The following is a 21,270-nucleotide window of genomic DNA, read 5'->3' on the forward strand; positions in this document are numbered from 1 at the left end:
CTGCTGTTGAAAGGTGACTCTATTTTGGTGACTGCTTTCCAGAAGCTAGGACACCACAGTGGTGGGACTCACTAGCCCCGCTGCTGTTCAGCACACTGGTGCCCCACATGCACACCACAGCTGCTACCACAGCACGTAACAGCGACCGTGAAAACAACATATGAAGATAACACAGGGCAATCATCTAATCTCTGGGAGGGATGGAGCCCCACGGGCCAGCAATATCTCTGGCTTCAGAAGATGTTGTCTGAGGGCTGTTGATGGTATTGCACGTGGTGTCAGATATGGCCGTGGACACTATGAGTTCACCAACCTTTGCCTCCCAAGTAACCCCAGATAAGACAGACACTTGGCTGCAGTGCTTCCCAGGAAACACTCCCTAACACTTCCCTCAAACACCCAATACTGAACAGGGAGAACAGCACAGAGAAACCCTCCCTGCAGTTTTCAGCACCCTGAGACCTTTACCTAGGGATTTGGGAGTCACCAGCCAAGCCACAGTTTTCCTCCCATGCTCGCAGAGACAATGAGATTCTTCCTCCTTTTCCACTGGAGTAGCCAGGAAATGAGTAGACTGAGCCAGGGTCACGCTGACCTGCCGGTTGTAGAGAGAGGTGCAGTCAGGGGAGGGGGATCATGAGAGATGGGGACCTAGAAAGCCACAGCAATAGCTATTCCTTCACTAGCAAAGGAGCAGGGAGCTGGAGCTGTGGGCTCTGTGTATTGGAGTATATAAGAAGAATAACGTAAGAACTTCAGGGATGAAGGGTCTAGAGCTAAGTATAAGAAGGCTAGGTGAAGGCAGGAACTGTACAAGAAGGCACACAAGTACATAGAAGGATCTAAACCTTCCTTACCCTGATGCAGGCGGTCAGGTAGTTGAAAACGGTGGCTTTCAGCGTGAAGGACTCCCCACGCACCACCGAGTAGGGCAGGGTGAGCTCTACAAAGAAGGGCTGGAAGGCTCTGAGGGACACTGTCGGGGACAGGCCAAAGCCCGTGTCTGCCGAAGTGCAGAATGCATTAGCTTTCCACTCGGTGATGGTGTCAGGGATGGTCACATCCAGATCAGCATTTCCCTCAGAGCTGGTGAAGCAAGGACACAGGGGTGATTTTTACGCCGTTTTGGTGACTATCTGTACTCCTTTCAGCCTACTGAACAGTTCTGCTTGTGTGAATGATGGGGTGCAGTATGTTTGTTCCCGTAGGGCCCCCCCATGTCTTCTTCCAGACCCATGACCACCCCTTGAACAAACCTAACAACGGCTGAAGGTAATTCCATCTCAGAGGATTGCCACGTGATCTTTGCAAACAGTGAAGGACTTCTTGGCGTTGAAAAAGCTTGGCAAACATGTGGGGATTTGTGTTTTCACCTTATAAAACCAGTTTTATTAAAAAGGAAGGAACTATCCCAAGGTCCTTACCTTACAGATACTAAACTCCAAATCCAAGTTTCTGGGAAATACTTTCGGACTGTCTCCGTCACCTCCTCAGGAGTCCTTGCCATGGCACGAAATGCGTGCATCATATGTGGCTGAGGGTCTGAATGTGATGAGATGGAAAAGGAATCAACTACTGATCATTCCAAACAAGCAAGATCTACATCAGTGTCATGCTTTGGTCTGAGAAAGCAGCAATCTATGTGGCAATCAGAAGCTGCGCTGTGGCTGCAGTAAGCACCGATACCAGCGGCAGCGAAACTTCAGGGTCAGGGTTTATTAGCAAGAACTACCCTTCCAGTATTTCCTACTGGTCTCCAGCGAAACTCAAAGTCTGGGGGGGCATGGAACATCCCTCTGTGCTGTGTTTTTTGTAGGATCACTATGACTCAGAAAACCACCTCGCTGCCAAATCTGTGGCCTCTTCAAGAACTAGGCTGAAGATGCTCAAACTAAAAACATGCAGTTGGAATTTGGGAGGAGTAAAAATGGGCCTTTTGACTAAAATAAAATTTTCCCATGTAAACATTATTCCCCCCAAAAGCATTCTGAGTTTGGGACAACATTTGGTAAAACAAAAAGCCTTTGTTGAAACAAAGATGGGGTGGGTGGGACTTGGTTTGTTTGGATTTTACAAACAGAAAGAGAAATCCACCCAAACAGATAAAGAAGAAAAGTTCTTAACTAAGTTCCAGCTTTGGTCATCTTTACTTTGGCTAAATTAATTTCTACATTTAGGTAAAAATTGTGTAGCAAGTATCCATACTGTCTGTGCAACAGGCATCTCTCAGGGCATGAGTGAAAGATGTTGTGAGAGCTGTATCACATGGCTCCTGGCAAGAGTGACAGGTGGCTTACTTGTTTTTGTCTGCCATCGTATTTCAGTCCTCTTACTGCTGCCTATTTCAGTTTAAACTAATTAAAAAGCATTTAACCTGCATCTTAGCAACTTCTGTCAGAACTTGAAATTGGCTTAAAGCTGGACAAAAGCACAGGCTGTTGCGCCAAGGGAAAACTCTCTGTTATCTGGCTAGAATAACTTACATTTTCTAGGATATTTCCCTTAATATGAGACTCTGGAGGATGACATGGCCAATTCTGTTGCCCAAACAGTTACAGTGTAAGAGTTGAGATAGCCTTTAGAAATAAGGTGGATCTGTTTCAGACTGGACTTCTGCCACTTGTGTCTTACCATTCTAAGCCTCCAAAGCCTACCAGCTTGTCACTGGAAATTTTCTCAGTCACTTCATCTGGTTTTGACCATACATGAAACTGGCTGAATCAACGGGGGCAGACTGAAGACGGTATTGGAGACCCCCTTCAGCGATATCTAGGAAAAGAAGTCTAGTGCAAAAGCCTAGTGGACATTCAGCAGTAGAATAATATCCTTTGCTCTGTCAGAATCTTTCAAAACTACCCGGTCCTGCTGACTTCTTATGTGGAGTTATCAAAGCTTGTCAGCAGACCTTCAACCCAGCAAAAGAGATACGCCCCACGCTCATGCAGAAGCTGATATCTGCGAAACCCACTACTTCAGTACTACTTCCAAGGGTTCAGTCCACAACCCCAGCTCTTGCTTGACTATTCACCCCAAAATAGATTGGGGATTCCCAGACAGGATCTCTGTTCAGAACAGAGGTGATAACAAGACCCAGTTGCTTTACCGCTTGTCCTCATTGCAAGCACTCCAGGCACGGCTGTATTTGATGCAAAGTGGGCTCCTGCAGGCATGTAATTCTCACTGCTGCAATACCAAGGTTTCCTCACCTTGGTATTGGTGAAAATCTTTAAACCCATTTCCTACGGGAGAGAAATCCAACATGGTTTTTTTTGTTACTGAGTCCTGTTGAGGTTTAACACAGCAGACCTGACATTGGTATTTTACTGTCTGAAAAGGAGACGCTGTTACTCTCTGTGGATTGGACCTTGAGATCAACCCCCCAACCCTGGGCCTGGGTGCCTGGGTGGCTCAGAGAGACCAAAGTATAGATCCCTTCTTTCTCTAGGGCACTGGTTCCAGTCCAATCAAGCCTAGGGGTCAGGATGAGCCAGGGAGCAGATACAGAGCTTTCTCTCTGGAAGGAAATACCCACGGTGATAGTGCTTAAGGATGTATTGATTTATTTGGAGTAACTGTAATGGCACAGGATTATTTACCTCCTGTTAGAACCTCATTTCAAGTCAACCTGAAAGCTTTTCCTGTACGAAGAAAAGTTAGAGACTTATCCCTTTTCCACCAAGTTAGGAGCAAAGCTGGAAAGACAGGTGAAGCTTATGACTCTCAATGAACTTGCCTCTGGATAAAAATTAGTGTCAGATCATTCAGGTCCATAAACCCTTCCCTTGTTGTGTTGCACCATGCCACAGAAGCATGCTCAGTCCTTCTCCCACTCCATCCCCTAACTGTGCAAGAGGGCTATACCTTTAGGATGCTGTAAGTGTCCTCTTCATTCATCTCCACTACTGGAGAATAGGTGATCCCATTCAGAACTATCTTCTTCAAGGGTATACAATTCTCCAGGGGCTCCTCCAAGAGCAAGTCTGGACCATGATAGCCATGTACTTCCTTCACGGGCAGCAAGCTGTACACCTAGGCAGAAAGAGCCAGGGTATTCAGCATTTTCAGTGTCCACTCTCACAAAACACAACTGCAGGAGCTGAATGCAAGCACCATGACAGTCACATCACGGGCACATACACCCACATTGCCATGATCCTCCTCCCTGTGGCGGGAGCTAATGGGAATTTGGGAGTCAGAAAAAGAGATCCAAATTTGCCTCTTTTGTTATGGACAGCATGTTACTCCGGTTATTACAGCTCAAATATATATAAAAAATGACACTGGCCAGTCCATCTGCAGTCCTTTGTCCCTGCTCAGGGATTGTTGTTTGCTGCTTGGTGCGAGGGGAGTAAGCTCTCTGGCACTTCCAGATGCTACTCCAAGAAAATTAGTCCATGGCTGGAGAGAATAACTGAAAAACCATCATCAGACTCGCAACAGTGTTTGGCTCTGGCCAAGAGAAGCAGTTGCCTTAAAACAGCTTCCTAATTGCCATCCCTAGAGTCGCACAAACCCCCTAAGGAACAGCTGCTGCCCAATTCTCATCTTTTTGCCCACTGAAGGAAGATGAGAAACAGCACAGGACAGCTTTCCTGTGTCAGCACTGACAAGAGGCATTGTTCAGTCTTTCCATCCCACCACTGGGCTGTGCTTGCTCTGACCAGGCTCCGAGTTGCTCCACGGACTAAGCACTTACAGAGCTGGGCGACAGGTCAGCTTCTGGCTTCATGAGGAGAACGCTCTTGTCCACAGCACGGACAGCACAGAGGGAGTTCGGGGAGGCTCTGAACAGCAAGTGAGCATCAGAAGAAGGCAGGCCTTCAGAAGAAGAGAAGCTCAAGTCCACCTGTAGCAGCAGGAAAAGCTATGTCACAGATGCCCTATCCTTGCAGCTTTTCTCTCCAGTTGAGTGCATCACTTTCATCCTTGCAAAGCACACACACCCCACCACCACACACTCCCTCTGTGCTGTTGCAGAGCTGGGTTTCCTTCCTGCAGTGCCTACACACACCCACACCACACATTCCCTCTGTGCTATTGCAGAGCTGGGTTTCCTTCCTGCAGTGCCAAAGGAATCAGCACTAACAGTTACAGAATCACAGAATCACATGGGGTTGGAAGGGACCTCTGGAGATCATCTAGTCCAACCCCCTGCCAAAGCAGGTCCACCCAGAGCAGGTTGCACAGGAACGTGTCCAGGAGGGTTTGAATGTCTCCAGAGAAGGAGACTCCACCACCCCCCTGGGCAGCTTATTCCAGGGCTCTGTCACCCACAAAGTAAAGAAGTTCCTCCTCATGTTTAGGTGGAACTTCTTGTATTCAAGTTTATGCCCATTCCCTCTTGTCCTGTCACTGGGCACCACTGAAAAAAGACCGGCCCCATCCTTGGCAACTTCAAGCATCACATTTGCTTGTAAAACTTTTAAGGCAGTTTTGGGTTTTATGGCCCCTGTGAATGTGATGAGGTAATCTCACATTGTGGCTAGATCTGTTTAGGCAGCTGGGCATGGTCTTGGACCAGGTCCAGTCTCTGTACTGCACCCAGATATTGTCTGTGGAGAGAAAACAAGCTCACAGAGACCTTGCCCTGGAGCAATATTGCGATATCTACTGGCTGGTAATGATTCCAAATCATTCTGAAGGACTGGCCTGTTGATTGAGGCCTGCCAGACTTGTGTGCCTTCCCCAAAACCTAACTCACAACTTGAAACGACCCCTACCAACCTCTGCCTTGCAAGTCTTTGCTAGCAGAAGTTTTCACCACCACCTCACATGATTTTATAATAAGATGGCTAACCAGCATAAATCTTCCTTCTCCTCAGCAGCACACCCTCCCCATCCCCCCCCAACATGCAGTTATCAAAGCATCCTCAGAGGAAACATGTTCGCACCCTCCTCCCCCCCAACATGCAGTTATCAAAGCATCCTCAGAGGAAACATGTTCCCTGACAAAGCAGCATCAGCTGCCAGTCTCCTTCATATCCCAGCCAGACCACAGCGTGTCTTCTGCTGACACACCCCACCTCTCCCAGGGGGTGGACTCATGATCTTCAGACTGCAAAAGCAATATTCTTCAGGAAATGTCAGAACAAGGGCTGCAGCAAGCTTGCTATTAGAAAAACTATCTAGCACAGAGATAGCCCAAACTCTGTCCTGTCTGGACTGACAATAGCTTTGGTTACAGGATGCTTTCAGAGAGGAAAGCAGTACCTAAGCATGTACATCACTTGGCACTTGGCTTGCACCCAGACCATATGCATATACCTATGCAGTCCATAGAAAGATCTTTAATATATGAACAAAATTCAGGTCACCAAGCTCCTACAGTGATACCAGTCTCAAAAATTCATTTAGCTTGGGTTTTAGCAGGACAAGGGACTGCCTTTCTCAGTGTCCTGAAGTCCCAACAGGCTTTCTTGAGGTTCTATCTCAGGGCTGCTCATACCTCAATCTGCTCTTCTGCATAAGGAATATGTGGGCTATAACAGAATCGTGGTCCACATGCCTTTTCTCCACTCCTTCAGTCTCACCATTGCTATTGAAGCACCACGGTGCGTTGCTCAGCAGGTTCAGGCAAGGTTCATCTCCATTTACATACACCAGAAATTAAAGCAACAGGATGAGATGTACAGGAGATGTAATGATCTGACAAGAATTAGCTTCACCCACTGGACTGGGACTGTGTGTGTTTCATTTTCGCTCTGTGACCACACGAGCAGCCGCCTCATTGCTGGAGTGTGTTTGTGGCAAAAGGAGTGAAAGACACGGGCTGCAGTATGACATAGACATGTGGCCTCTGTTTTTCTCACACAGGACCACGTGTGAGATCAGTGGCTGTGACTAGTCCCTAAGAGGGTTTTGATCAGTGTAGTCCCTGCTAGCACCTCTTTTCCAACAGCTGATCTCCTCCAAGCAAGCACAAACCCGTAAGCAGCGAAGCTCCCTAGAACAACTGATAGCTGTCTTGTCCAATGTTAGTATATCTAAATAAACGAGCTTAGTTGGGCTAAATCTAAATAAATGGGCTTGACCACGCTGCAGTCTGATGGCCGCTCCCTCAAGAAGTGGACACTCACCTTATTGCCAAAACACTTTTCTACGTTGAACTTGGTTGAATCAGCGATGACCTCCTTGCTGGGGGCAGTGGTGTAGACAAGCAGTTGGGCTTCTGGGGCAATTTCAGCTTGTACAGGCAGCTGTAGCACGAAGACCCCATTGGCTAGCAAACAAAACAAGAGCAAAAAGTTAAGGTACAGGGATCCTGCTGTTGGAGCAGCCAAAATTCTAGGTTTGACTTCATGCTGAACCTCATCCTAGCCATGATGCAACCCCTGGCCTCCAAGCGGGATGAAACTGGTGCTCACATGGATGCATAAATCTCACTGTCTGACTGAAAAGACTTGTGTCAAGTCCTGTTGTCCAGTGCATAAGCACGCTGAATTTTGGTTCAGCTTCTAAAAACAGACCATCAGTCTGTGTCCCAAGAGCACTGGAGCTGGAGAAATGCAGTGCCAGAAGAAAGACAGCTGGCACAGGGGGTTAGAGCAAATCTGTGCAAATCCCTAATCAAAGGCAGAGAAAAAAAAAAAGCTCAAGCTCTTCCCATCTCTTAGGGGACATGGAGATGTGGATCCCTGGGCTTGGATGGAGGCAGCCTGTATCTCTGCCACAGCTGCCCAGCCTCCCAGGCCAATGACAATTGGGCAGGGGAGAGGAACTCACCACTTTCCTGGTCCAAATCCAGAACGTGGGTGCCTGCTTGCTTAATGATTCCCTTGGCCATCACCTGAATGGAAGAGGAAGCCCTGCTGTGATTTAGGTTATGCATGAGCCAAACCTTAAAGAAGGAGAACCTGAGAGGGTAACAACTGAGTTGTATTTGTGCTGCTCGCACCCTGTTCAGCTGCTCCCTGCCTCCCTGCAGCAGGATCCCAGTGCTCACCCAGGGTGTCCTTACTCTTCTGCTCCTAACTCAGACCCTCATTTTCATAGAATCATAGAATCATAGAATTGCCCAGGCCAGAAGGGACCTCCAAAGGTCATCTAGTCCGACCTCCCCGCAGTCAGCAGGGACACCCCCAACTAGACCAGGTGGCCCAGGGCTTCATCGAGCCTCTCCTTGAATATCTCCAGGGATGGGGCCTCAACCACCTCCCTGGGCAACCTGTTCCAGTGCTCCACCACCCTCACAGTGAAGAACCCCCTCCTGATTCTGTTCCTAAATCTGTTCCCCTCCAGCTTGAAGCCATTTCCCCTCGTCCTGTCACTGCAGGCCTTTCTAAACAGGCTCTCCCCAGCCTTCCTGTAGGCCCCCTCAGGTACTGGAAGGCTGCTGTTAGGTCTCCCCGGAGCCTCCTCTTCTCCAGGCTGAACAACCCCAGCTCTTTTCATGGGAAAAGAACACATGAAGGATGATGGGAAAGTGTTTAAAGCCTACTGCCACAAACCACAATGCCCATCTCCAGCCCCCCCTACAATTACCAGTGACATCCTCACTGTTGTAAGGCAGGTGTAAGCTTACCAAGTAGTAAAAGACGATTTTCTTCTGCTCTCCTAGGGCCTCCGGAGTAAGGACATAGTGCACCCGGACCTCTATGGAGGAGCCACAGCTTAGTGTCTCAGACTTGGGCTCAATTTTGAGGAAGCTATTACTAGGAGAGTAAAAGCGCTTTAGTGGGAGATAGCCTTCTGCATAATATGGAACAACCCAGGAGTGGTCATAGCAGTAGGGGTGCACTTTATGAATTGCCTGGAAAAGGAGAAAACACACACATAGCTCCTCAAACACAGGTGGCTGAACTGGAGCCAAAATTCATGGCCTAGTATTACAGGTTTGGTATTCTTTGTATTTAAGCAACAAGGTAGTCTACAAAAAAAGCCCGTGAGTTTGGAAGATGCAAGACAGGGTGGTGGTATCCTTAGCAAGTTATTGGGAATGATGTCATTCCCAGAGAGGCTGGAGTTCATCTCAAACAAGTTGAATAATATCAGTTGAACAAGAAGCTAAGTGCTTTTGCATATATCATGGAAACTTCAGGGTTATTCCTCTTCCAGCCCTGTGGGTCACTTAATCACCTCCTCTGCCCTTCAGGACTCACCCTAATTGCAACAGAATTGGAGTTCAACATGGAAGTGTTCAGGGCAAACCATGCCCTGCCCTCTTCATTTGTTGTGTAGTTATTTTCCTGGCTTCCTTGTATAGAAATCCTCACAGTTTCATTGGCAATTGGAGCACCAGATCCATCCACTAGTTTCACCTGGAGAAGCAAAAACAGTACAGGAGAGGAGAATGCCTGCCACCTAAACAGACTGATACACCACCAAGCTAAGGCTCATGTCAGACAAGGAAGCCCCCCCGGCACTTCACTCTTTCAGAGAAGGCTGCAAACTTTCTGAATCTTTTTTCTTTTTTTTTTTTTTTTTCTGGCCCTTTTTTACATCTCCACCTCTGGGTCAGAGGAGTGGATGTGGAGATTGACATGCACTCACACTCCTTAGGCCTCCTATTGAACAGGAGACTGGAAAAGCAGAATTCTCCTTGACTGGAGAAGCAGAAGCTCAAGGACAGGGGTTAAGGAGAATGAGGGCTGTGCTCTCAGCTGCTGTTCCCTGAATTGAGAGCCTGCAGAGGAGAGGAGGCCCACAGGGATTAGCAGCACTGAGATCCAGCATGTGGGGCATGTATCTGTCCAGGAGACACAGTAGCATGATCGTTTGGCACTCATGGTATTCCATTCTCATGGTTTCCCTACCTGCCCAAAGAAGGGGATTCCAGGTTTGTAGTGGGAGTCTGAATGCTCAAAGATGATTTTGCTAATGGTGCTTGTGATCTCAGAGAAGCTTGTTCCAGTCAACTCCACTCCTGCAGGAAGATGCATGATAAATTAATTTGCCTCTGTCTGACCAGAATTACTTTTACTCAAGGACAACCCTCCTTTGCTGGACAAGCAATTTTGCTGATGCTCCTGGCCTTCAGGATTCCAGAAAAGCAAGAGCCTGCTTTTCTCCTTCATCCCTACTTGGCAGGCGCCTCTGCTGGTCTCTCTGGGTTTATTACATGGCTCTTCAATCCAGATGATTCATACCTGTCTCCTCCTCTTTAATCTTAGCCTCCACGTGGAGCTTATTCTCATATCCGCGTCTCTTGAACTGGAATAACTTGGTCTTTACCACTTCAGAAATGCAGCCATAGTTGTCCGTCTGTTGGAAGAAAGCAAACAAGACCATTGTAGTCTCATCTACATAGTGTTTATCCAACTGAGTGTATCCATCACTGTGCATTGCCCTGAATTGGAAGAGGAGCCCATCAACTCACAGTTCATTCCCTCTGCTGTTTTTATTAAAACCGGAAAAGCACATAAATAACTTGGCAAGGAGCATTTTGAAGACCTTGCAGCAACATCAAAGCAAAGGGTTGGCAACCTAGAAGATTTTTGTATGTGGGAAGTTTTTAATTCCAAATACTTTATACAGAAGCATAGGGAATTATTCAGGATTACGCCACACAGCAAATGTTTATCAGGCATCAGACACATTAGAATATAGCTGCTGACTTAAAATGCACAAGCCATGTGAGTGATAGAAAAACTAAAGCCTCTATATGTGTAGAAAGAAGATGACAGCTGGAAAAGTATTTTCAAAGCTTGCCACCTCCCTTCAGCACCTTCATGTACAAGGCAGGTCTCCACAGAAAAGGGAAGAGGTGCCTGGAACAGAAGGTCACACCGCAGTGTTCATGTTTTCTTTTATCATGGATAGCAACAGCAGTGGCAGAGGCAATTGTGGGAACCATACTCAGCAGACCCCAAGGACCATAAGCATGTCTTCTGCTCGCTTTCCTGTCCTGGCATATTTCCACAATTGCTATTACCCCAGCTTCTGTCAACTAAGCTAGCACATTTGCACCTATCCTTGCTCCAAACACTGTTCAGTTTTGCTCTTGCAGACAGTCTGAAGAGTGAAAAAAGTGAGGGGTTTTTTCTGTCTGTCTTAAGCACTGCTGCTAAATCCATATTTCTTTCCCTCTTGCTCAAACTCCATCACCCCTCCCCTGGTTTCTGCTTCTTTCCTACTTCTAACATGAACTTCTGATCACACACACTGTCCCTAGCATAAGCCAACCCCAACTCTGCTCTCATCGTTCACACCTTTTCTATCTCACTTCTCTCTTATACTCTCTACATTCTATCTGACCTTTTTTTTTCTGTTTCTTTCTTTCATCTCTTTCTTCTCCATCAGCTTCTTGCTTTTACCCACACCTTTCTTACCCCACAGACCCTTCCCCCTATTTCTACCTTTCACATTTCATTGTGCACCCAATCTTTTCTCCTTCTTCAGGGTTCCTTAAAATACCTGGAGTCTCTCCCCTCTCCACACTCAGGCTTGTACACACTCTGTCAGAGCAAGCCTGTTCCATACAAGGTGTCCTTAGTGAGCCACACTTTCTCCTGTCACCCTACCCACAAAGGTAACTGTGACTCACCTGTCCAGAGAACTCATCACACAATGCCCTACCCTCTTCGCCATAGCAGGAGGTGGCTGCATGTTCAAAATTCCGGCAGACACGGAAGCTCACGAGGCCAGGAACAGGCTTCCCAAATGTGTATCTACCAGCAGGGGGGATTGAAAGAAAAAGCCATTTGGAATGTAACAGGGGCGGAGGAAAATGACTAACTCATCCCCAGTGGAGCCCAGACTCTTCCCTGGAGCTGCCTCCAGGATACAACAGGGTCATCATAGGCAATAAAAAGCAGAAAGAAATCTGGTAACATTTTAGGATCAAGCTTAGCAATGGAGGCAGGAGCACTGAATCTTATAGTCCTGACCGCATCCCCAGGAACAACATACAAGTCTGCAGAAATTGTTTATCCTAATGCTGACTTAGTTGAGAGTACCCTTCAGCTTGGAGAACACGTTGCAAGTATCTACCCCACCACCCCATTCTGATGGAACTGGTTTGTTCATGTGTTTGTGTTGGGTCTTTTAGCTCATTCTTCAGCCCAAGCCATGGCTCTCCCTGCGGGATGCCTGGAACATTGACTTGCAGAATCAAATGAGCTGGCCCAAAGGAAAGAGGGCATCTGCCCCACTCACAGTTTCCTCTCAGCAATGACAAGCAGAATCACAGAATCACGGAATTGTTGGAGTTGGAAGGGACCTTCTAGAGATCATCTAGTCCAACGAGTGTGCCCAGGTGGGCCAGCAGTGTGCCCAGGTGGCCAAGAGGGCCAATGGCATCTGCCCCACTCACAGTTTCCTCTCAGCAATGACAAGCAGAATCACAGAATCACGGAATTGTTGGAGTTGGAAGGGACCTTCTAGAGATCATCTAGTCCAACTCCACAGCCTAAGCAGGGCTGCCCAGAGCACATCACTCAGGAGCATCCAGGCGGGGCTTGAAGATCTCCAGAGGAGGGGACTCCACACCCTCCCTGGGCAGCCTCTTCCAGGGCTCTGCCACCCTCACCCAAAATAAGTTCTTCATGTTTGAGTGGAACTTGTGCCCGTTGCCCCTCGTCCTGTCATTGGGAACCACTGAAAAGAGTCCGGCTCCATCCTCCCTCAAACCACCCTTGAGATACTTATAAGCATTAATAAGGTCTCCCCTCAGCCTTCTCTTCTCCAGACTAAAGAGTCCCAGCTCTCTCAGCCTTTCCTCATCAGGAGATGATCCAATCCCTCCATCATCTTGGTTGCCCTACGCTGGACTCTCTCCAGTAGTTTCCTGTCTCTCTTGAATTGGGGAGCTCGGAACTGGATGCAGGATTCCAGTTGTGGCCTCACCAGTGCAGAGTTGGGGGAGAATGACCTCCCTCCACCTACTGGCCACACTCTTCTCTATGCAGCCCAGTTAAAACATCATTCCCAGGTAAAATAAACTGAAGCCCTCTTCCCTAGCACAGTAGCTGGTTTGAAATCTTCTATAACTAGAAAAAAAACCAAACCAAACCAAAACAAAAAAAACCCAACCCTCCCAAAAAAACAGAAGAACAGTATGTTTCTATATGTTCCATACAAAGTGCCCCAAGCAATAATTGTTGCCTTTTATCTAATGGTAGATGTAGTCTGTTTGAACCTGGGACCCCAAAACGATTAAGAAATATAATGAAGCATCATTTCTTAGTCTCCCAACTGGACTTTTAGCAGCAGCTGAAGAAAAACATGAAATCAAGAAAGACTTAGAAGTCAGACACTCACAGGCCGCAAACTGTCACCTGCAGCTTCTCATCAAGAATGGTGATCACCTTGGGCATTTTCACTGTGACTTCGAATTTTGGCAGCACTGCAGCAGAACCAAAGGAAAACAGTCTATGTGGTGGGGAATAACATAAGAATGAGACATGAAGGCTGCTCAAAAGCTATTCTTACAAGTGACCTGAAACCCTTTTACATCTAAATGGTCAGATTTCAGAGGCTTCTGTCACCTGCACATCCTACTGAAGTCAGTGAAAACCACAGGCACTCAGCCAACCACTGTGCCAACTAAGGAGACAGGATTACTACATCAGCTATTAAAATACAGCAGCTTTTTCGATAGCACATGGGTTTTCAGTCCCCCAGCAGTCTGATAGAGTAAAATAGAGAGTTAAGTCAATAGAGGTCTCTCACAGACATACCGAGCTGGAACTACAGCCTGGTCTCTGCATTTCCAAATCATGCAGATCTTACCAATTTGCAAAATAGGAAGACCCCATAGCTCCCCCAGAGACATCACATCCAAACCCAGCTGGATGGCGACTCTCTTGAGAGAACTCAGGAGGGATTCGGGGCATAAGGGGCACACAACAGTCTTGCAATTGGAAGAGGTGAAAGGACTTCCAGACTCATCTTCCCAGACTCATCTCTGCTGCATGAGCCAAATCATGCCAGACCATGTAACAAGGGCTGCAGCTGGCTTGCTGGGGTGGGACGATATGTTGGTGGTGATCATGTGCAGGTGTGTATTGGGATACCATTTCCTAGCCAAGCAGATGGAACTGGCATAGGTGTGAGAGTACCAGAGGTTAAAGCACTAAGGTGTAATGTGAGCTACAGGCTTAGCTTGTGGTGGGGGGACAGGCAAGATCTGAATTTACAGAGAGCTCCAGTCTACATAAAAAGGTCAGGACTTTGGACCTCAGGCACAAGAGGCTGAGACTAATAGCACAACATAGGTGTGTAGCCAAATGGAGATGAGGCTGTGGTCTTAAAACACCTCTGAAAGGAGGTGAGGCTTGTGGACAGACTGATTCAAGCACACTTGTTCCTCCTGGTGGGAGCCTTGCTGAGGTGGGCAGTCAGAAGAGCTGCACTGCGTGGTCTGGGGCTTAAGGAGGAGTGGAGACAGGTGGCTCAAGTCCTTCAGTCTCTGCTCCTGAGAAAGGGATGATGCTTGGGAGGGAGAGGACACAGGGACATTTTTTCCAGCCATGCTGGACATCCTGATCAGATCTACTGCCCTGTTCAATTAGGCTTTCATGCCCCATGGGACTAGCAGCTAGGAACCTGAAATTGCAGTGATAGTTACCATACTCCTCCACAGAGAAAGGTTGCTGAATTGTCTTCCCAGAGGCCTTCTGAGCCACCACTTTGTAGGTCCCTTGCATAGGTTCAGAGGTGAGGTTGAAGAACAGCTGGATTAACCCCCCCTTTAATTCTGCCTTTGTCCACTGGTACAGACGGTTTTTCTTTGGGTCCTACAGATAATGAGACCACAAGAAGATCGTGAGAACAGTGGTCTCTGCAACGAGAACTAAAAAGCACTGAGAAAAGCAGTGAGGGGAGGCCCAGCCCCAGTGTTTCGGGAGGCTGCAGGGCAGGAGTGGGGGGCACTAGCAGAGTTGTGTGGGGAGCCCAGGGCTGCACAATAGAAGGAGCTGTAACCTGGGCCCAGTGTATGTAATTGCCACCGTATGAGTTTAAAGCTCTGAATACTCAAAATTAATGTTATGGACCTGTTTAATGAATAAAATAGACAAGAGTCTTCTTGAGGCAACTGGTAGTTATGCTGCCAAGTTGGGGTGTGACAGACATGAACATGAATTGAATGTTTGTACATACCTCGATATAGACCAGCGGAAACTAGAAAGAGAAGAAAGGAAACACCATATTTAGAATGCACATTTAGACAGAGCACAAGCAACACAGTCAAATGTCCAGGGCTGTGACCACATTCAGGGAACAAGCAGATCACCCAATGGGATAAGGAAGAAAGTCCCTGCTGTGGAGCAACAGAGGATTTTTAGGAACACCAAGGGGGAGCAGGAGCAATCCTCTGTCTCAGGCAGAAAAGCCAGCTGAAATTACTCACTCTGTATGAGCTGCAATACGAATAAGAGCAGGTGTACACTGTGATAATGGCATATTTGCTCAGAACCAAAGGAAAACAGTCTATGTAGTGGGGAATAATGTAAGAACAAGACATGAAGGCTGCTCAAAGGCTATTCTTACAAGTGACCTGAAACCCTTTTGCATCTAAATGGTCAGATTTTAGAGGCTTCTGTCACCTGCACATCCCAGCTGAGGTGAGCTGAGGTGTTTACACCAGCATCATTCATTCGCTGTTTGTCAAACCTTCCCAAAAATGCAGAAGGCAGCTTTATGCAGAAATGTGAAGGACAGATCCTGTTAACAAGATCTGAAGTAATCCAGGAATTGCACAACTGTCTCAGCGTACTGAGACCTCTCCCCAAAGACACTTCTTTCCTCCCTTTCCCCACACAGATGACTTAAGGCCAAATAACTAGTAAAAAGGAAGCATCATACTTACCACCTCGTTCAAGGGACGGAAGTCTTTATCCAGAGAAACAATTCTGAAAAGGACTGATGGAGAAAGGCAGACAGAGAGGTTCCAGAGTGCAGTCAACAACCAGAAAACATCAGTTGCAAAAAGAAATGGTACAACAGAGAACAGAGCTGTTCTCTTCTAAAGAAATGCCATTCACTAGAAAACTAAGTCACGCTAGAAGGTTACCAGTGTAACAGATTACACGAATAAGAGCATGTTAAGAGCACATCCATGGCAGTGTGAACATCTTCCTCAGCATGAGCACCAAAATATCATTAACTAAGCCCAAAGTTAAATTTAAGTTTCCTTTGTCTACTTTGCAAGGATACATTTTCACATTTGAATTCACATGGGTCTTCTAATTTTGTTGTAACTAGACTGACTTCTTAGGAAGGATGGATGCAAGCGAATGATTTCAGCACTTGGCTGTCAGTCTGTGTTTGGCTCTGGACAGAGAATTCAGTGTCTCTTTTGGGACATGAGTTCCTGTCCAGGCCAAGTTTACGAGATCAATGGCCCAGAAGAAATAAATGGCTTATATAGTTCTCTCTGTCTTTATTGAGGAAATCAGCTGATGCTTTGAAGGCTATTTCATTACTTAGTCTGTATTTTGGCCCTGGTCTCTATAGGACAAATATCCAATCTTTCTCTGATTTTAATGCAGATGCTAACTTCAGGGAGCACAACAACAGAGCCTCCAGTGACAGAAAGAGTGTGTGCAGGTGCCCCAAGTACGTGCACATATCTTAAGGTTCCCCAAATTGTTCCCACCTGGAGCATTAAAAACAGAAGCCTCAGCCATGAGATTTCTGTTCTGGCCTCCACTGGAAGTAATCACCACCTGGCCAGCACAGTCCAACAGTTTTAGTATGAATTTTTTGCTTCAAATGCAAACCTCCACCCCTTCCCCGGTACCTGTCTGTCCGGGCTTGTAGATGGGTTTGTCTGTCTGGATGAAGACCAAGCTCTCAGAGTTCTTGACCAGCACTGACTTGCGGCTCCTGAACTGCAGTGTCTCCCCTTTCACCGTCACAGTGATAAATGAGACTGGTGACTGGCTATTTGATCTTGGAAGCTGGAGAGTAAGAAGGCAACTATGTTATGGACCACCTTTAACAGCTACCTGAATCAAACCGGCCTTCGTAAAGTAAGAGATGTAACATAATCCTGATGGACCCAACACAGAGGTGACAGAAACTATAATCAGGAACAAGAGACTGAGCTTTGCTTGTCCCCTATTCCTACTCATTCCTACTGCTGTGCAGTGATTGTGCAAGTATTGTGCAGCAAAAGAACTCCCAGCTCTGCCACTCAGTTTTAAAAAATTCTTACTGCCCTGACCAAAACCTTTCTGTCCTTTGCCTTTTGATGTTCACAGGGAATATTCCCCCTTCTCTTTCAGGTAATGTCCCTAGTCCTTGCAGAACATTTCCTTTTCCAAATCAGACATGCCACATCTCTATACATCTCCCTCAAAAGTGACAAAATCATTCTTCAGCCTGTATGTGACAAACCCAGACATAGATGACAACTTGTTCAGTGTCCAGAAGGCCAGTTCTTCAGCCTTCAGGCCAAAGACATAACCTGTGCTCTCAGCAAGATGAGCAAGTTGAATCACAGCTCTATGTTCTCACATTAATTCAGTGTACTATACCCACAAGGCAAAACGTATCTGAGGTCCAAAAGCTCTACCCCAATTTGAAGGCACTCAAGTGACAATCTGTGGCTGCTGAAGGATGATGTGGAGAGCCATTTGAAGAAACTCTTTGCCAAACAGCCATCATCAGGAGTGTCAATACTAAAACCACTTCTTTCTCCTGGCCTTTCCTCCTCCTGTCCTAGGGAGGGGCTGGCTTTCCAGGATTCAGCATTTCCCATTCAGTTAGCACCCTAAGGAGACTTCAGCAGTGAGAGGGTGTTGAGGGTGATACCTTTGGCCAAGAGGGAAGTGAATACCTACACAGCATTACTCTGTTCATTACTACTCAGTGCCCTGACAGTTTGTCTCTGGCGCAAGGGATGAGCCCGCAAGGATGAGATACTCACAAAGAAAGGGATGCAGGTGAACACGTCCTTCTCTGACACCACATCGTCAATCAAGCTCCTGTTTTCCCCTTGATACTCGAGTGTGGTGCTCAGTGTCACAGACTCATTCAGGTGGGTCAGCTGAACACAGACTTTCTCAGAAGAATCAGTGTGTATCAGGAAGGGCAACAGGACCATGTACTGCCTTAGGAACAGAGGAGAAGGTCAGGTTAGAGGAGCAGGAACAGGTAACAGGAACAGAAAGAGCAAATAAACCAATCTGATGACTACAGTCTTCACTGCACAGGGAGAAAAATGCATTTTCTAGGGCTGTTACGAGATTTCCAGCATGTCTGTAATAGCAGGGGAAGGTAGAAAGGCCGGGCTCAAAAGTAAGATACCACAGGAAAATCTCAATGCAAACATCTTGGGGGGATATGTTTTTCCAGGTTGTGGCACAACAGCAGCCCTCCCTCCTGGGACACCGAATAACGGCAGCGGGGGAAAGTCAGTTGTCACCTTTGCTAGACACGTAGTAGGATTCAGGAGCTGCACAAGTGCTGGGTCGTGGTGAACAGATGCCATGGACTACACACTGCAGACCATCTCTAGCTCTGCTGGTTCCTCGTAGAGACCCAAAACTGCCACAGCGTGGTGCCAGCTCTCAGGCAAAAGCACCAGAGACACGTTCAGTTTTCCAGGGAAGCCTGTTCCTCTGTTTCAGCCCAAACTGAGGGTCACTGCCCGGGCCCAGGCAGCCTCCCAACCTCCCAGCAGAGCCACGAGCTGGTGATGTCCCAATGCTGGGCCATCAAACCTGGGAATCAAACCTGGCCCACCTAACGGCAACGGTGCTGCTTTTTGGGAGGGTGAGGACTGGCCCCTGACAGCAACCCCCAGAGCAGCAAGCAGCTGGGAGAAGACCCCCCGACACCTTGGCAGTAGGGTAGGGCATTGCCTTTAGTGGAAGGGGAGGCTCTGACACCGTTATGTCCACCAGTTGGTCTCCAGGAAGAAAGCTCTGGGTCCTGACCCTGCATTTGGTGACGGCACTGCAGCACAGCCCTGCTTGGCTGGGGAGGAAAAGACATTGCCAAAAAGCCAAAGGAAAAAGTCTCTGGGATGCCAGGACCCCTCACACACGGCTCCTGCTGTACGTGTACACACACACACACACACACAACACACACTCCCTTCGTGTACAAACGGGGCTGAAGGAGAACACAGCACAGTATACCCCCACAGACCCCAATGGTCACAGCCTTGAAGTGCCACAGAGCCCTGGCTGAGAAGGGAATTTGCATTCCGTTGGCTGGGCTGAAAAATGTGAATTTAAAAACAAAGCCATTTCTGGTCGTGCCAGATCTGTTATTTGTTCCTTTTTTTCCCTCATTATCAGTCAAAAAATTGCTCCATCTCCTGGGCATTTCAACCTGGGATAACAAAGCCATTTCTGGTCATGCCAGATATGTTATTTGTTCCTTTTTTTTTCCTCATTATCAGTCAAAAAACTGCTCCATCTCCTGGGCATTTCAACCTGGGAGGAGGGTAGTCAACCCACAATGAAACTTTTCATTGCTTTTTCAAAAAAAAGTCTGTCCCTTAAGAAAAACTGAATGTGTAAACACTTAGAAAAAGTTGCCTTTCAAAAGAACCAATTTTGTGCAGAAAATTTTGTTGAAATGCTGTCAGTTCTCTGAAGCAGCAAGAGATACTCTCGTAGACCTTTCCCCCTTTTGGTTTTTGGTTTTTGGTTTTTTTTTCTTTTCTCCCTGAAGTGTTACTGATATCTCCGTTTCACAGACTGTTTTGGGTCTCCCTGAAGCACTGGAGCTGCTGATTGTAGAAGATGTTTTACTAAGCCCTGGTGTCTCTATTCCTGGGTAGAGCAAAGCAGGCAGATGATGAGACAAAGCAACAGACACGGGAATACAGCCCATGGTCTCTGCCCAGAGACCACCCCCCCCTGCATCGCTTACGGCTCTGCGGCGGGCGAGGTGTTTCCAGGAAGGAAGAAGAGGAGGAGGAGGAAGACGTTGGGTTTGATGAGCAGCCCGTCCTTCCCCATGGTGCAGAAGACAAGAGCAGGTCGTGAGGAGGCGAGCAGACACACCGCTCCCCTCTCCCAGCCAACCCCTTTATACTCTTCCCCTGCAAACAGCCCAGGGGCTGGAGGAGATAAGGGCTGGGGGCCAGGGCCCCCGCAGAAACGGGGAGAGGCGGTAAGGAGGAGCTGGAACCAGCAGCCCTCGGTCCGGGCAGAAGGCCAGGCCCTGGCCAGGAGAGGGAGGGGAGGGCGCCCAGCGGGCTGGAGCTCTCTCTGTTTTGGGCCAGGGCAGCAGGCAACAAGAGGAGGAAGGGTGGCAGCTAAAGACACGAAGGGCTAACAGCAGAGGGGAAAGGAGAGGGCTCCGTTCCTGGCAGGAGCCCCTATACGGCGCTGGGCCTGGAGGCTGCTGGAGGAGCACTTTGATTTCCTTCAAACTGGGAGCAGGAGGTTGACCCGGGGTTTGGTAAACAAGAGTGGGTGTGCCGAACCACCGCTTCACAAGGCAGGATCTGAAAACGGGGAATGCAAACTCTGAAAAAGATTTCCTCTCCACCCACCCTTGCACTCTTGTGCTCTCCATTCCTGGTCCTACCAGCGCTAATGCCAGGAAAAGGGGCCAGAGAGTTGCCTGGACAATCAAGTTGTCCGAGATAATCTGACCTTCACCCCGACAGAAACAGGGACAGTGACATGATGGGACACTGCCAAAAGTTCAACCCATTAACAGCGTGTAACACATTAACCAGTTCCCCAGAGCAGCAGCTGCCCTCACGCAGCAGAACAGACCTGGCCTGGGTCTTGCTTTCCCTCTGCTGGTTCTTGTTATGGGTCAAGTTATTGGCACATCGCAATCAAATTGTTCCTGTTTGATGGAGTCCTTCCTGGCTTCAGTGTCTGAAAATCCACATGATACACTGTGATGGGTGATGTTATATCACAGAGGGAAATGTCGTTTTGACCATTGTCTTTACTGTAGTTACCTTGGTCTGCAGCAAGGATCAATAGCTCTGGTAATTATTACCCTTGGAAGTGGTAGCAGAATATTTCTCTTACTTACAGCCCTAACCCAGACTCCAAAGAATGGAGATTTGTGTTGGAGGATGTCAATCATATTTTTTTGGATTAAAAAAGGTGCAGGATAAAATGATTATCTGTCTGTCCTTCCCTCTCTTACTATCGTCATCAGAAGTTTAGTGAGCTCGGGAACTTTGGAGTTAAGGAATCCAAGCGCAGTGAGACAACAAATCTTCATCACAGGCCTCATCCTGCCCCGTAGTGACCTGCGTGGGGAAGGAACACACGTCCAATTTCCATGGGGACTGCACAAAAGAGACACGGCCCAACCTTGTGACCTGCCTTCTCCATCTGATGCCTAAAGGTTGTTCTGCCTGCCCACAAGAAATAAAACCCGGGAAGATCTGCCTCGCCC

The 21,270-nt window shown here is 47.7% G+C and overlaps 1 protein-coding gene across 1 annotated transcript in view; it reads right to left on the bottom strand.

The window, feature by feature from the left end:
• The window catches only part of LOC106886869 (alpha-2-macroglobulin-like), a 38,370-nt gene extending 18,384 nt beyond the window's left edge, over positions 1-19,986 (bottom strand). The window contains exons 1-20 of the mRNA XM_014940129.1: positions 19,771-19,986; positions 17,813-17,996; positions 16,682-16,841; positions 15,749-15,801; positions 15,040-15,060; positions 14,507-14,675; positions 13,198-13,282; positions 11,483-11,606; positions 10,086-10,200; positions 9,753-9,862; positions 9,099-9,257; positions 8,522-8,749; positions 7,723-7,786; positions 7,077-7,219; positions 4,697-4,846; positions 3,862-4,029; positions 3,104-3,239; positions 1,425-1,542; positions 858-1,086; positions 469-595 (exon numbers count right to left, since the gene is read on the bottom strand). Coding sequence (XP_014795615.1) covers positions 469-595; positions 858-1,086; positions 1,425-1,542; positions 3,104-3,239; positions 3,862-4,029; positions 4,697-4,846; positions 7,077-7,219; positions 7,723-7,786; positions 8,522-8,749; positions 9,099-9,257; positions 9,753-9,862; positions 10,086-10,200; positions 11,483-11,606; positions 13,198-13,282; positions 14,507-14,675; positions 15,040-15,060; positions 15,749-15,801; positions 16,682-16,841; positions 17,813-17,996; positions 19,771-19,859 — 2,632 coding nt within the window. The 5' untranslated portion in view covers positions 19,860-19,986. The remainder of the gene's footprint in view (positions 1-468; positions 596-857; positions 1,087-1,424; positions 1,543-3,103; positions 3,240-3,861; positions 4,030-4,696; positions 4,847-7,076; positions 7,220-7,722; positions 7,787-8,521; positions 8,750-9,098; positions 9,258-9,752; positions 9,863-10,085; positions 10,201-11,482; positions 11,607-13,197; positions 13,283-14,506; positions 14,676-15,039; positions 15,061-15,748; positions 15,802-16,681; positions 16,842-17,812; positions 17,997-19,770) is intronic.
• Between the last annotated feature and the right edge of the window lie 1,284 nt (positions 19,987-21,270).

This window comes from Calidris pugnax, unplaced genomic scaffold (genome assembly GCF_001431845.1).
Source record: "Calidris pugnax isolate Ruff unplaced genomic scaffold, ASM143184v1 scaffold36, whole genome shotgun sequence".
NCBI classification, from domain to species: domain Eukaryota; kingdom Metazoa; phylum Chordata; class Aves; order Charadriiformes; family Scolopacidae; genus Calidris; species Calidris pugnax.